This window comes from Onychostoma macrolepis, chromosome 01 (genome assembly GCF_012432095.1).
Source record: "Onychostoma macrolepis isolate SWU-2019 chromosome 01, ASM1243209v1, whole genome shotgun sequence".
Taxonomy (NCBI): domain Eukaryota; kingdom Metazoa; phylum Chordata; class Actinopteri; order Cypriniformes; family Cyprinidae; genus Onychostoma; species Onychostoma macrolepis.
Genome location: NC_081155.1, coordinates 47510463 through 47526795, shown reverse-complemented (window position 1 = coordinate 47526795; position 16333 = coordinate 47510463). Strand labels below are relative to the sequence as shown.

The following is a 16333-nucleotide window of genomic DNA, read 5'->3' as shown; positions in this document are numbered from 1 at the left end:
CAAAGTTTATATTATTTTAATTTTTTTCCCAAATAGAATAAACGGTCTACAGCACTTTTATATCATTGTCTTTGTCCATAAGCTATATTATTACGTTTTATTGAAAATTATTTTCTATGGGAGGAAAACATTTAACGTGCAATTTAACGCATTGCGTCCTTTTAATATCACTTAATGCATTTCATAATGCACGTTCATATCTGCTAGTCTATATCTTTGTGTCAACAAGACTTATAGGCTAATGAATTGTCTTTATCATCTTAGTCAAAGACTGCAGAATACCCTTAAGTCCCTTATTGTTATTATTATTATATTAAATTTAGTCCATTATGCCACATTAGGCGTTTTGCTGTATGGAAGGACAAGTGAAAGTTTGCATATTGTGTTCATGGCCGTCTGCTTGCCTTGTAGTACATTTAATAATAACTACACATCGAATTGTATATTTTAACTGCACTTAATGTATCTTAATACATTAATCCATATTAAGTGTTTATGGTTTTCTGTGGGTGGAAAATGCTCAACGAGAAACTTTGCGCATTGCATTCATATTCTGCTGTTCTGTATCCACGGATTTGCAGGTCTTGTCTTCTTCTCCTAAAGATGACTTGCAGGAGGACCCTGTTAGTTATTGTACTAAATTACTTTTAATCGTTTAACCACCACAGCATCTCGTCTGGTTTGGCAACGCACACGATTCGTGTCGAATGCAAGTGACGTCAGTGGCTGAAAGCGCAAGCGGCGATTGCAAGTGGCATTGTAAATTAGTTTATTTTTTCTTATCTTTACCACCTGGCTACTGTTGTAAAATGTTGAGAGATTCAAACAAAAAATAATCAATAAATAGAACAAAATAAAAAAATAAAAAAGACTGCAGGTGACGTCACTCACGGAAGCACAAGTGTCTGAGAGTGCAAGTACAAGTCTGCAGCCAAACCCTGTTGGCCATTGCTGAGATTCATATGCTGATTCTTGATGAATGTTTGCATCTAAACTTTACATATGTTCAAAACGTTTTGTGTGCAAAGTGTTTTTAAAATCTGTCAAATTATCTGATTAAAAATGTACTTTATCAACATCACACCTATTTTTGCATGTTAACATGAAATAATCATGCCTTTGGACTCTGGATGAGATCAGTGAATTAGGACATTACATAGCAACTAAATTGTTATTAAAAACCAGCCAAAACCAACTGGTCATGTTTTCTTATGATTTTTTTTTTGCCAGAACAAATGCGTTGTTCAAACACAGATTTCCAGCAACCATAGAAAAACTAAAGTTAGAAAGTCAAGGGTCAAGAGCCCAACTAAAGCAAACACTGATCACATTAATGGAAAGTTCAAATGAAGCAAATTCAACATCTAAACCTCTGTTCTCAATAACTGGTTAGTAATAAGTGAAGCTGGTGTTGCTGTGTGTGGAGGTTCCTCCACTGCTGAGATCATGAGAGATTTAATGTTTAATTTCAGTTGATTTTATCTAAGGCTGTGACTGGAAGTCAGTTGCAGTTTTTTTGTTTGTTTGTTTTTGTTTTTGTATTGCATTCATTTTAACTGGTTAAGAATAGCACATCAATGATACAAATTGTTTTCTATTTAATTTTTTTAAAGATTTTAAAAATATTTTAACACACTAATGTGTCAAAAATCACACACTGCCTGTGTTAAAAAGAATAACACACTGGCTGTGTTAATTTAATTAAGAACTTGACACACAGGTGTGTTAATATATAACACAGGTTGTGTTGTTTTTAACACGTCTGGTTTTTTTAACACACTGATGTGTCATAAATCACACAATTGGTGTCATATTTGTGTCATTATGACACATTGGTGTGTTAGATATTTTAAGAATATCAACCTGTGTTAAGAAGAATATCACACTGGTTGAGTTGAAATTAACACAAAATGTGTTGTCCTTAACTTCACACACAGGTGTGTGTTAATATATAACACATTTGTTTTAAGAGTGTGTCTGTATCTTTCAGACACTCTCAATCTCACGGTTGATGTGCTCCTGCTCAGATCCACCCCACACCTGACTGCATCTCATCCAGCAGCAGCCAAACACTCTTTCTTTTTATAGTAACTCATTATCATATTGAATTTATCAAATTTGTGTATGTATACATGTATACATGAGTTTAAATATGCAGCATGCAAAGGAGTTTTTTTTCTCATCTACTTTAGGCAAGGCAAGGCAAGGCAAGTTTATTTATATAGCACATTTCATACACAGTGGTAATTCAAAGTGCTTTACATAAAAGGAAGTGAAATAGTCATTAAAATAATAATAATAACAAGGAATTAAAAATAATAATAATCACAACAATAAAAACAAAGTGATTTAAAAATTGATTTAAAAAGAATTTAAAACATTTAAGAATAGAAAGTGATTATACATAGTGCAATCAGTTCGGAGTAGCACAGTGCTCATTCAACAAATGCACAGCTAAACAGATGAGTTTTGAGTCTGGATTTAAATGTGGCTAATGTTTTAGCACATCTGATCTCTTCTGGAAGCTGGTTCCAACTGCGGGCGGCATAATAGCTAAAAGCAGACTCCCCTTGTTTTGTGTGAACCCTTGGTATTTCTAACTGACTCGATCCTAATGATCTGAGTGGTCTGTTAGGTTTATATTCAGTGAGCATATCTTCAATGTATTTTATTACTTTGATATCTTAAATATTCATATGGTAATTTTTCTTTGTAAATCTGATTTGGAACAATGATTTTTATACAGAGACGGACAATCCAGGGGTCAGAAAGTAAAAGTCCTGTCATATGTTTATTCCACCCATGAACTCAGCAGCTGATTTCACCAGAGGAGGAACCAAGTCATTCCTTTCAAGTCACAAGCAAGTCTCAAGTCAAATCCCAAGTTCTCAAAGAGTTAAAGTTAATGAGATAATTAAGTGACTAATTAAATGATGATTGCAGATGAATCACAGAGGATCAGATGTTGATGTTTTATTGGTTAAAATGATGCCACCATCATGGAGATCAGTGCTTGCTTTAGTTGGGCTCTTGACCCTTGACTCCTGTGTTAGATCTCTCTCTGTAGCAATGCATGCAGTGTTGTGCACTGAGCAGCTATACTTTTATAGCTGGACTGTTTGTTTTGTTCTTTTGTGTGTCTAGGTTTTGAAACATCAAATCTGTGAAGCTACAACATGCAAGGAATGTGTTGCTTTAATAGTTATAACAAACTAATTTAAAATCCACTGTATGTAATGCACATAAACTGTTCTGCATGCTGGGTAAGACCACAGTAAAAACTCCCATCATGCACTGCAGTATGAAAAATTGTCAACACCGTTGAGGATCATATGATCCCCCCCAAAAAAAAAATGTAATTACTGAAGCAGCATTTGTTTAATAGGACTTTTTTCCCCCCGCAATAGCAGAATATCACTCAATAAGCCAAAGCAAGACACCTTCATGATGCTCATCCAAATGATTTAAACGCAAAAAACGTAAGCTAATCTGCCACATCAAACTTTTGAGTCAGCAATGCACTTTCTTAGTAGCAATTTACTCTGATTTACTAAAAGGGGCAAGAACCCAACTAAAGCAAACACTGATCTCCATGATGGTGGCATCATTTTAACCAATAAAACATCAACATCTGATCCTCTGTAATTCTCAATAACAGCAGGTGTTCATCACTAATGCACAATCATCATTTAATTAGTCTCTTAATTATCTCATTAACTTTAACTCTTTGAAGACTTGGGATTTGACTCGAAACTTGCTTGTGACTTGAAAGGAATGAGTTGGTTCCTCCTCTGGTGAAATCAGCTGCTGAGTTCATGGGTGGAATAAACATATGGCAGGACTTTTACTTTCTGACCCCTGGATTGTCCGCCTCTGTTTGTATAGAGCAGCAAGCATGAAAAATTAAAAGATTACAATTTAGACCATCTCAGATGGCACCCTCAGCCCTTTGTAGTCCTTATCCTCATCTGCACTCTGCTTTGTGGACTGTAGGATGGTATATTACTGTTATGTTTAAAGTATCAGTGTAAAATGAATATAAATACCAATGTGTTAACACATACGGGCTACCTATACACAAAATAATTATGTTATATTGGACTGTCTAACAAAAAATAAGGTACCTTTAATCCTTCTTCTTTCAGTCGGGCCTCTCCAACAAACTTTGGCAGGCGTCTGTTGACAATGTCCTCCAAAATTCTTCGGGCTTCATCCAGATCCGGATTTGAGTCTGACTGGTTCAGGATCCGATCAAAGATGTGATCTGTTAAAAGAGAGGGGAAATGGCTCACTGAATTTTACCTTTCAGCAAAAAAAGAGCATAACATGTATTATGTATATGGACCCAGCTTAATATAACGTCAAAAATTAACCTGCCATTTAACTCAAAATCATTTAAAGAATAATTTATCTTGATTTGTAGCCATGATTTCTCTGACCTGTGAGTTTGGTGTACTCTAGCATGTCATCTATGGCATCGGAGATCTTGCGATCTGGACTCAGCTTGTCATTAGCTTCTACGAGAGCTTCCTTAATCCTAATGTACAAAGAGAAACACACATACACATGTAAAATGCAGTAAAATCTGGGCAAATGTCATAATGCGTGCAGAAGATTGAATACAATAAATAAATGTTCTCTTTCACACAAAACCCACTTGACGTCAATGATGTAGCCGATCTTGTGCTGAAGGGCCTGACGATGAAGAGTGTATCTGGTGTGAAACATACCGTTAATGTTATCTGCCACCTGTAAGAGAAACAGATTAACAGACTAGAACTTAGAAACTGTATATATTTTTCAGTGAAAGGTAGTATAAATACTAATAAAATAACTATTTTACTTGTATTCAAGACAATATTTTTATTTAAAAGTGGTAATGCTTTTAATAAAATGTTGATAAGAATATAACATTAATGACAATAAGTGAAGTTTTATTATTGTAAATTTTAATATAATGATTAAATTGGTTATGAAAAGGAGAATAAAAATGTTATTGATATTTATACATATGTGACCTTGGACGACAAAACCAGTCTTAAGTCGCTGGGGTATATTTGTAGCAATAGCCAAAAATACATTGTATGGGTCAAAATTATCCATTTTTCTTTTATGCCAAAAATCATAAAGACATTAAGTAAAGATCATGTTCCATGAAGATATTTTGTGAATTTCCTACCGTAAATATATCAAAACTTAATTTTTGATCAGTAATATGCATAGCTGACGATTTTCTCAGTATTTTGATTTTTTTCCCTTCCTCAGATTCCAGATTTTCAAACAATTGTATCTCAGCCAAATATTGTCCGATCCTAACAAACCATACATCAATGGAAAGCTTATTTATTTCGAAAAATTGACACTTATGACTGGTTTTGTGGTCCAGGGTCACATATGAGAGGTTACTGTACAATAAAAACAATCTGCAAATTTTATTACTCAAAACTAACTCCCCAGTTTAAAATATGAATAATTGTTTTCTACCCTCTGAAATGCCCAGATTTGAAATCAGGTGAATTGTGACATCACAATCCCCCTCGACACACCCTTAATATGTGTCACTGTCATGTGAAATCAAGGAGGTTCTGAACAACTCATGTCTGTCTGTGAGGTAAAGACATTTTTGGTGAAAAAAACCCCCCTGCTTTTATTTTATATACAGAAAGCGATCAAAGATCGACCTCTTTATAATCGCTGGAGTCTATCAGTGATTTGATTCCTCCTTTTTGCCAAAACTCACAATATCAGTGATTTAAATCATGTTTTCACTGTATTAGCTATGATGAAAGTATTTGATGAGATTGCAGAAACCAGAGCACTGTGATCATTATGTGAGTAAGTAAGTGAGTGACATGATGTGTGTCCAATACTCAGAATTTGTGCTCTGCATTTACCCACCACACACACAAACACACCATGAACACACACCCAGAACCTGCGACCTTCCGGTTACAACCCATATAGCAATTGTCATCTGGCCCACCTCTGGGCCAAACACGCAGTTACACTCAGACCGCATGCAACAAAGAATTACGGCCCTTGTGTGGCCCAGATCTGGAATACAGACATGAGCCACACATGAGCCATAACTGGGCCAAATCTCAACCAAATAGTAACTTATACCCAGCCAACAATCTTATGTGGGGCCCAGATGGGTGGCACCTGGGCTATCTAACTGGGCCCCAGCCAGTTTTTTCTGCGGTTTCCATGAGGGCCCCACATGGGTCAGCCCAGATGAAACAATGAAATAAACTCTGCTCAGTATGCATACTACAGATTGCTAAAAATAAGACTGAAGCAGCACTGCAGTTCATTAGATAATTAAGTGATTAAACTAATACTGATTGAGCATTAGTGACGAACACCTGCTGAAGAAAAAAGAGACAAGCAGAAACACAACAGCTACTATTGACTTCCAGCCACAGCCTGCAAAACAATTGAAGATAAAAGACATTAAATCTCTGAAGATCTCAGCAGAGGAGGATTAAACAACTCCACAAACAGCATCACCAGCTTCACTTATTACTAACCAGACTGACGTTATTTCTGTCAGATTGTCTAAAGAAGCTCTTATTGAGAAATGCAGAGGTTCAGATGTTGATGTTTTATTGAAAGTAAGAGTTTGGTTTGAAGTCACCATTATGGTGAATAACGTTTGCTTTAATAGAGCTCTTGACTCTTCTGCTCCTCTGTATGCTTGTTTTCTTTGCCACAATGTATTTAGAAAACATGTCGTGTGCAAAGACAGTTAGACTCAAAGGTTATCAGCTCATAATGGCTGTTCATTGTTGGTGGTATTTAATGTTGCAAAGCAGTTTTTCTCATAGAGCTCATCACTGTTTGGAAGTGGCTTGTCGAGATCAACAAAGTAAGTTTTCATATTACGAATCCTGAGAATAATAAACAACATATTTGAAATTCTGATTTGGGGTTTTTAACTGTCAACTGTTTCAGACACACAGACATCAAGAATCAGTGTACGAATCTCAACAACGGTGATGCAATTCATGCTGTAATGCATGCTGGGAGCCATGGTTGACTTTTGTGTGCTGCACCCAGAATGCATTGCAGCATGAATCATGTCACCGTTGTTGAGATTCATACACTGATTCTTGATGTCTGTGTGTTCGTGAGGCAGGACCTCAAAGCATTTTGTGAACGCTATATTTTAAAATTATTCTGCGCTGTTGAATGAATATGTGTACAGTACACTCACACGTCTGGTGCTATTAACGTGAGGTTATTATCACATCATGTGTACCATTAGAAGTCAGTTTCTAGAATCAGGCTGTTATTTGATGACTACATCTTCATCATCACAATTTTCTCTTGCTTGTCTTGCCATAACAAACACAGTTAAAGCAGACAGAGAAAAACTAAAGTTTGAACTTTAAAGGCCAACTACCCAACTAAAATAAACGCTATTCTCCATAATGGTGACAAATACACTTTTCAATAAAACCAACATCTGAACCTCTTTATTTCTCAATAAGAGCTTTTCTAGACAATCTGACAGAAATAACGTCAGTCTGGTTAGTAATAATGATGCTAGTAATGCTGTTTGTGGAGTTGTTTAATCCTCCTCTGCTGAGATCTTCAGAGATTTAATGTCTTTTATTTGCAGTTGTTTTGCAGGCTGTGGCTGGAAGTCAATAGTAGTTGTTGTGTTTCTGCTCGTCTCTTTTTTCTTAAGCAGGTGTTCGTCACTAATGCTCATTCAGTACTAGATTAATCACTTAATTATCTAATGAACTGCAGTGCTGCTTCAGTCTTATTTTTAGCACTCTGTAGTATGCATACTGAGCAGTGTTCATTTCATTGTTTCATCTGGGCTGACCCATGTGGGACCCTCATGGAAACCGCGGACAAAACTGGCTGGGGCCCAGTTAGATAGCCCAGGTGCCACCCATCTGGGCCCCACATAAGATTGTTGGCTGGGTAACCAGCCCTGAACTGGGCCAGAACAAGCATTTCCCACTGAGCCACTTATACTGTGCTCAGCCACAGACATTAAATACAGGTACATAAATATACAGGCACAGCACTCTGTTTGGATAGATGCTGAAATGTACAACATACACAGAAAAATCCTCAGTGAACACTGCACACAATGTTAAAAGAAACACTACCCAGTCAACAATTTGATCTCACAGTGATGTCACCATGAGCTCACAGGATACTCGTGATGAGGTCACAATGTGAGGTAACAGTGAACTAAAAGTGTAACCTCACAGCGTCCTCACTGTGTGCTCATAATAATGTGAGGTCAAAGTGCACTCACTGCACAGAGACTAGGTACCCAGCATGCATTGCAGCATGAAGCTTTTGATTGTCACCATTGTTGAGATTCATACACTGTCATTTAAACACAAAGAGAAACATCAAGAATCAGAGTAGTTAATAATGTTTGTGTTTTATGCTGTTGTAGTTCTTCATAAATTATTATGAAAGTGACGTGACATACAGCCAAGTATGGTAACCCATACTCGGAATTTGTGCTCTGCAATTAAGCCATCCAAAGTGTACACACACCCGGAGCAGTGGGCAGCCATTTATGCTGCGGTGCCTGGGAAGCAGTTGGGGGTTCGGTGTCTTCCTCAAGGACACCTCATTCGTAGTATTGAGGGCGGAGAGAGCACTGGACAGTCACTCCCCCCACCTACAATCCCTGCCGGCCCGAGACTCAAACTCGCAACCTTTGGATTACGAGTACAAGTCCGACTCTCTAACCATTAGGCCACGACTTCCGAAGACCAAGACTGCATATTGAACCTAGGTGATGACTGTGTTGTTATCATCAACAACAAACCACCTGGTTGCAGTCTCTTTTTGGGTTTCCTTGCCATAACATATGTGCTTTACAAACACAGTTATAGCAGCCCAAAAAAATATAACGTTATAAAGTAAAGGGTCAAGAGCCCAACTAAAGCAAACACTAATCACTATGATGGTAACATCAAACAAAACAATAAAACATCATCATCTAAATCTCTGTTAATTCCCAATAAGCGCTTTTGAAGATGTCTGACAGAAATTAAGTCAGTCTGGTTAATAATGAGTGAAGCTGGTGATTTGTTTATTTCGGTTGATTTCATGGAAGGCTGTGTCTGGAAGTCAGTTGTATGTTTGGAGAAGGTTCTTATAACAGAAATCTGTTAGCTGGGCGTGCACTCATGAGCTCATCATGTGAGAGCACTAGGGGTGGCACGGTACACAGATGTCATGGTTCGGTACGTACCTCGGTTCAGGGGTCATGGTTCGATACGATTTCGGTACAACAGGGAAAAGAATATCTTGAAAAATCTCTGAAGATCTCAGCAGAGGATGATTAAACAACTCCACAAACAGCATCACGAGCTTCACTCATTACTAACCAGACTGACTTTATTCCTGCCAGATGTCTACAGAAACTCTAATTTATAATTAATAGAGGTTAAGATGTTGATGTTTACTTAATTTGAAGTCACCATTGTGGTGGACAGTGTTTGCTTTAGTTGGAATCTTGGTCCTCATACTTCTTGTGTTTAGCTTTTTTTTTGGCTGCTTTAGCTGTTGTCTGGTAAGTTCGGTTGTTGTGGCAGAAAAAGAAAAATCTATCTTAGGAAGCTAAGATAGAATGAGATCAGGTACTATCTCCTTACCTTGATGTGATGAAGTCATAACAAAATGAGCATCTAATAACTTTAAAGCTTCATCAGTAACGGTGTTTTGTTTTTAACTTTGTTCCCCTGTGACATTTATAGACTAGAACCTTCTGAAACTGCAGCATAGTATACTAAAAGCATTAAAATGATCACAAATCCTGAAGACAGACATCAAGATTTTGCATATGAATCACAACAACGGTGACAATCAAAACCAAAAAGCTTCATGTTGCGCAATGCATGATGGGTGGCTTCACAGTACAAAACTTGCTTCTAATTCCACATTCTGGATTCCCAAGCTTTTTGGTTTTGATTGTAACCACTGCGGTGATTCACATGCAAAATCATGATGTCTGTGTGTGACCACATGATGTATTTGCTCAAGTTACCATTTTGTGCACATGCGTTTTACCCCCCTTCGGGATGTGACTATAACATTAAATACAAAGCACCATTACAACTACTGATGAAATTTTAAGCCTGATCTCATTTGAGCTTGGCTTTCTTTGCCAGAACACCTGTGCTTTACAAACACACAGCTATAACAGCCAAAAAGTATGAGGATCAAGATCCCAACTAAAGCAAGCACTGCCCACCACAATGGTGACTTCAAATGAAGTAAACCAACATCTAAACCTCTTTTAATTATAAATTAGAGTTTCTGTAGACGTCTGACAAGAATAAAGTCAGTCTGGTTAGTAATGAGTGAAGCTGGTGATGCTGTTTGTGTAGTTGTCAGAGACGGACAATCCAGGGGTCAGAAAGTAAAAGTCCTGCCATATGTTTATTCCACCCATGAACTCAGCAGCTGATTTCACCAGAGGAGGAACCAAGTCATTCCTTTCAAGTCACAAGCAAGTCTCAAGTCAAATCCCAAGTTCTCAAAGAGTTAAAATTAATGAGATAATTAAGTGACTAATTAAATGATGATTGCAGATGAATCACAGAGGATCAGATGTTGATGTTTTATTGGTTAAAATGATGCCACCATCATGGAGAGCAGAATTTGCTTTAGTTGGGCTCTTGACCCTTGACTCCTGTGTTAGATCTCTCTCTGTAGCAATGCATGCAGTGTTGTGCACTGAGCAGCTATACTTTTATAGCTGGACTGTTTGTTTTGTTCTTTTGTGTGTCTAGGTTTTGAAACATCAAATCTGTGAAGCTACAACATGCAAGGAATGTGTTGCTTTAATAGTTATAACAAACTAATTTAAAATCCACTGTATGCAATGCACACAAACTGTTCTGCATGCTGGGTAAGACCACAGTAAAAACTCCCATCATGCACTGCAGTATGAAAAATTGTCAACACCGTTGAGGATCATATGACCCCGAAAAAATGTAATTACTGAAGCAGCATTTGTTTAATAGGACTTTTTCCCCCATAATAGCAGAATATCACTCAATAAGCCAAAGCAAGACACCTTCATGATGCTCATCCAAATGATTTAAACGTAAGCTAATCTGCCACATCAAACTTTTGACTCAGCAATGCACTTTCTTAGTAGCAATTTACTCTGATTTACTAAAAGGGTCAAGAGCCCAACTAAAGCAAACACTGATCTCCATGATGGTGGCATCATTTTAACCAATAAAACATCAACATCTGATCCTCTGTAATTCTCAATAACAGCAGGTGTTCATCACTAATGCACAATCATCATTTAATTAGTCACTTAATTATCTCATTAACTTTAACTCTTTGAGGACTTGGGATTTGACTTGAGACTTGCTTGTGACTTGAAAGGAATGTCTTGGTTCCTCCTCTGGTGAAATCAGCTGCTGAGTTCATGGGTGGAATAAACATATGGCAGGACTTTTACTTTCTGACCCCTGGATTGTCCGCCTCTGGTAGTTGTTTAATCATCCTCTGCTGAGATCTTCAGAGATTTAATGTGTTTGACGCAGTTGATTTTACCAAATGCTTAATCATCAGTTATATGATCATTTAATTTGATCGTTCATCTCATGAACTTCAACACTACTTTAGTGTTTCCTTTAACATTTTGTGCAGAGTTCACTGAGGATTTTGCTGTGTATGTTGTACATTTCAGCATCTATCTAAACAGAGTTCTGTACCTGTATTTAATGTCTGTGGGTAAGCGCAGCATAAGTGGGATCTGGGCCAATCAAGATGCGGGCCGAGTGTAACTGCGTGTTTGGCCCAGAGCTGGCCCAGATGACAATTGCAATGTGGGCTGTTATAAATGAAAAGTTTTGAGTCTCTTGTTGAAGAACAAAAACATAAAATCATACACACCAGTGAAGGTGTAAATGAACAGGTGAATTAACAGGCACCTTGTCTCTGAAGCAGATGTGTTTCCTCCTGTTCACCTCACACACTCGAGCAGTTTTCAGCAGACGCTGAGAGTCAAAACCACATGGAATGCCGAGATAATAACAATCTCTGCATGTAAAATAAGAGAGGAATTACATCAACGGAATAGCTGATAAAACATGAATACACTTACAATGGGCCACATTCATTCTTCATTACCTTTAGCTGTTCAATACCTGTTCAAACCATTTAAACAGCACTTTAAAATAGTACTTACCGAACCAAATAGTCCCATTTGTCCACATCAATGCCGTTCACTTTATTTGCCACAATCTCATACAGGAAAGACTTGTCCTCAGTCCTGCCCTTCTTTGACCACTGCAAGATGGAACATATTTTGACCTTAAACACTGTATCCTGATAAATGCTGAAACAGCAGCTTAAACACATTTTACCTGGCCATCCTTTTGTCCTTTCAGAATTAATTCCTCAATAAATTTAATGTCTTCAGGTAGATTCAGTCCATAGATCTTCATCTCTTTGTCCAGTCCATTCCTCCTTTTCATGCAGTGAAACATGTCAACAGAGGCCTCCTCATGCTTCAGAAGATCAACATAAATACTCATCAGTACAATTAAAGTGTACACATTAACTAAGTGCTGTCAATCAATTAAAAAACTTGACTAATTAATCACACATTTTTTTTGCAATTAATCGTGATAAGTCACATAGTAATGCAATGTATTTATATTGTCATAATTTCACATTGAATCTCCAAATTAATGTAGAGACAACATAAAGAAGGTATATCTTAAATTTGAGTTTAATGGCATATATTTACTAACTAGCCTATTATTAATGAAGGCCAGTATCACCGATACCAATAATGCTACCAATGTCTCTATTAAATGCACTTTTCCCTCAATTTTAGACATTAATTACAGCCATTCAACATTAAATTATAATTAAAAGCCATTATTTTTTACATTTAATAGGCTTTGAAAAATATAACTTTTAAGTCAACTTAAAAGAATCTTCACATAAACTATACATTGTATATGAATAAACTATAAATTGAATTAGATTAATATTTTTTAGAGCTAAAGAAGCTGATCAGCGATTAGAGCAGTTGAGTGATTTCTCTTTTACTTTGTTCTTTGATTTCCATCAATGACAGGCTGCAGCAGTTTTCACTTTAAATGCAATGCTGTCACTTTAAAACCTGATACACAGATCTGACGCACATCCAATTTTCTCCCAACTCTTTACGATCATTTGGCCCGTTTAAACTAATTTAAAATTAACATGTTAATTGTGACAGCCTTATTAATTACATAACCTTGCTTTGTAATGTATATTCTTTTGTATTTTTTATTTATTTTTTTATTCTAAATGCTCTCTGAAGAAGCAACTTTGAAGGTGGATGTTCAGAGCATGGAAATCATGAAATTGTGACAGTTTTGCATTACTGCCGTTTACTGCTTCCAGTTTACACTTGTTCTACAGTAATTGCAGTCACAGTGTTTTTTTTTTTTTTTTTCTATTACCATATTTAACAGCAAAATTCAAAAAGACCAGAAAGGTGTTTTAAGAAATGTAATAAGTTTGCATGTTTTGACTTGGTATTCTATGTAACTCACTGACTTTGAAATACATACACATTTGTATATATATATATGGAGAGTTATGATGCTTACCTCCCAATGCTTATCTGAGAAATGAAAAGAGATTTTAGGTATTATGTAAGGCAGATTTAATAATGATTAATAACTCATTTACACAATTTTCAATTTCTCTCCACACATGCAAACACAAACTACTACACTGATTTAATAAAGAGCACATCAATTATTGAGCAATGGAAAAATATTTTGTTTGCTTTCAGATTTTCCTTAAAAAAGTGATTCAAAATGACTTATTGTTAATTATTGATTAAATCATTATGATTTGTATGAATAATATGTAAATTATTCATATGATGCATTTTATTGGCACTCAGGCTACAAAAAAAAAAAAAAAAGAGAGAGAAAAAAGGAACAGAAAAGAAAAGAAAATCTCCACTGATGTCACTGTGTGTATTATATGCACAATGAAAGTAAATTTAGCTCCATCTTTCTTTTAGTTACAAAACATTATATATTTGCCTTGCTTGTGGTTTAGCATTAAATGCATTTATTTACATATTCAACAGTTTTAATAAATATTGATTATTGCTTGCTTAAATGCCAAGCTGAAATCAATGAAGTGAGAAAACTCAGACACTTACCCTGCCGGACTTCAGGGATGAACATGCCATCAAACAAATGAGAGAACGGACCATGACCTGAAAGGACAAGGTAACATGTTGTATCATACATAATTACTGTTTATATAAGTTCAATTATAAATCTCATTCTTCTAAAACAAATAATAATAATAATAAATAAATAATAAAAAAAAACAATCCTTAAAAGGGACCCATAAAGGAAAAAAAAAGTTGACACTGTGCAAATTGTTACATCCCCACGGAAAAACAAAACAAAAAACAACAACATATAAAGAAATAGCAATGAAATACACACCAGTTTGCTTTTAATGATATCTTTAAAGATGTCCTATGTATATATTCACATGAATGTTTAGTACTCACCCATGTCATGGCACAGGGCAGCGATCTGAACACACAGGAAATCCTGTTTGGTAATGTTGAGTTCTGGCTGATTCTCATGCAGAGTCTTGAGAAGACATCCTGCTAAATGCGCCACGCTAACACACGCAAACACAAACAGTATTAGTGTATTTCAAGGAAAAATAACGCAAAGGTCCAGTCTTGAAAAGAGGGAAACGTTACCCAATGGAGTGTTCAAAGCGAGTGTGAGTAGCGCCCGGATACACCAGATATTTCGTTCCCAGCTGTTTGATGTATCGGAGTCTCTGAAACTGAGGAGTATCAATCATTTTCACCAGCAGCGGGTGCAGCTCAATGTGACCATGAATGGGGTCATTGAAGACCTGCAGGACAGAAAAACGGTTTATAGAACCTGACCTAGACAAAACTGCAGAAGCAGAAAGCAAAAGGATATAATCTGGAGTTACTTCGCAAAAATAACAACACATTTTAATGTGACATTTATTCTGGGTTTGTGTGAAGTTCTTAGTTTAAGTTCTTTAACTGAGAATTTGTGTTTGGAAATGAAATCAGTGATAAACTTTGATAATAAATGATATCAATTCGAAAAGAAAAAGTAAAAATATTAATTGTTGTACAAAAAAAACAAAAGATGATTATTGATTGCATTGTATATTTTATTAGGTCTTATTGTACGCTAGTGTTAAAAGTGAAAGATACTGGTATGCTATCAGTTATGTTCATGTGTGATGTGTGATATAGCGCAAGTCAATCTCACTCCAACAACGTAATCAAAGCTGGCAATTAAACATGTTTCAGGCTATTCATTTGACTAAAATGAGATGATTTCTTTTTGCAATAGGCTAAATTTACTATATCCATGAAACTTTCTTCTTTCCATTCTGATGCTTCACTTGCCTTCCTGATGTCCTTTGAAAAGTCTAGGCAGGATTTCTGTCTGACGTTTTCCAAATCCTCAGTGATTTGTGTCCGTCTTTTCTCTGCGGAAAGAAAATAGAAATAATTTTGTTAGAAATTTCAGCTTAAAGAAAAAAACAAACAAACAACAACAAAAAAAAAAAAAACAGCCCAGTCAACACGTGAGATCACGCGATGATCACAGTGACATCACACCATTCTCATACGGTGATCCTCACAGTGTGAGTAATATGTTGAGCAGGTTGAGAGGAGGCAGTTCAAATATCAGTCACCGAGGGACATTCTACTTCCTGTTTCTCAACACTATCACAGAGATATCACAGTGCTCTCACATGATGAGCTCATGAGTGCACGCCCAGCTAACAGCTTTCTGTTATAAGAACCTTCTCCAAACATACAACTGACTTCCAGCCACAGCCTTCGATGAAATCAACTGATATAAACGAATCACCAGCTTCACTCATTATTAACCAGACTGACTTTATTTCTGTCAGACATCTACAAAAGCGCTTATTGAGAATTAACAGAGATTTAGATGATGATGTTTTATTGTTTTGTTTGATGTTACCATCAAAGTGATTAGTGTTTGCTTTAGTTGGGCTCTTGACCCTTGACTTTATAACATTATATTTTTTGGTGCTGCTGTAACTGTGTTTGAGAAGCACATTTGTTATGGCAAGAAAACCTGAAACGAGATTGCAACCAGGTGATATTGGTTTGTTACTGATGATAACAACACAGTCATCACCTAGATTCAATATGCAGTCTTGGTCTTGGGAAGTCGTGGCCTCATGGTTAGAGAGGCAGACTCATAATCCAAAGGTTGTGGGTTCAAGTCTTGGGTAGGTGGGGGGAGTGAATGTA

General features: G+C 36.4%; 1 protein-coding gene across 1 annotated transcript in view; it reads right to left on the bottom strand.

Moving 5' to 3' along the window:
- The window catches only part of LOC131544167 (uncharacterized), a 58606-nt gene extending 42673 nt beyond the window's left edge, over positions 1-15933 (bottom strand). The window contains exons 1-12 of the mRNA XM_058782218.1: positions 15921-15933; positions 15449-15531; positions 14753-14913; positions 14552-14667; positions 14189-14245; positions 13620-13633; positions 12378-12521; positions 12200-12300; positions 11943-12051; positions 4658-4749; positions 4440-4537; positions 4125-4264 (exon numbers count right to left, since the gene is read on the bottom strand). Of these exons, the coding sequence (XP_058638201.1) occupies positions 4125-4264; positions 4440-4537; positions 4658-4749; positions 11943-12051; positions 12200-12300; positions 12378-12521; positions 13620-13633; positions 14189-14245; positions 14552-14667; positions 14753-14913; positions 15449-15531; positions 15921-15933 (1128 nt within the window). The remainder of the gene's footprint in view (positions 1-4124; positions 4265-4439; positions 4538-4657; positions 4750-11942; positions 12052-12199; positions 12301-12377; positions 12522-13619; positions 13634-14188; positions 14246-14551; positions 14668-14752; positions 14914-15448; positions 15532-15920) is intronic.
- Between the last annotated feature and the right edge of the window lie 400 nt (positions 15934-16333).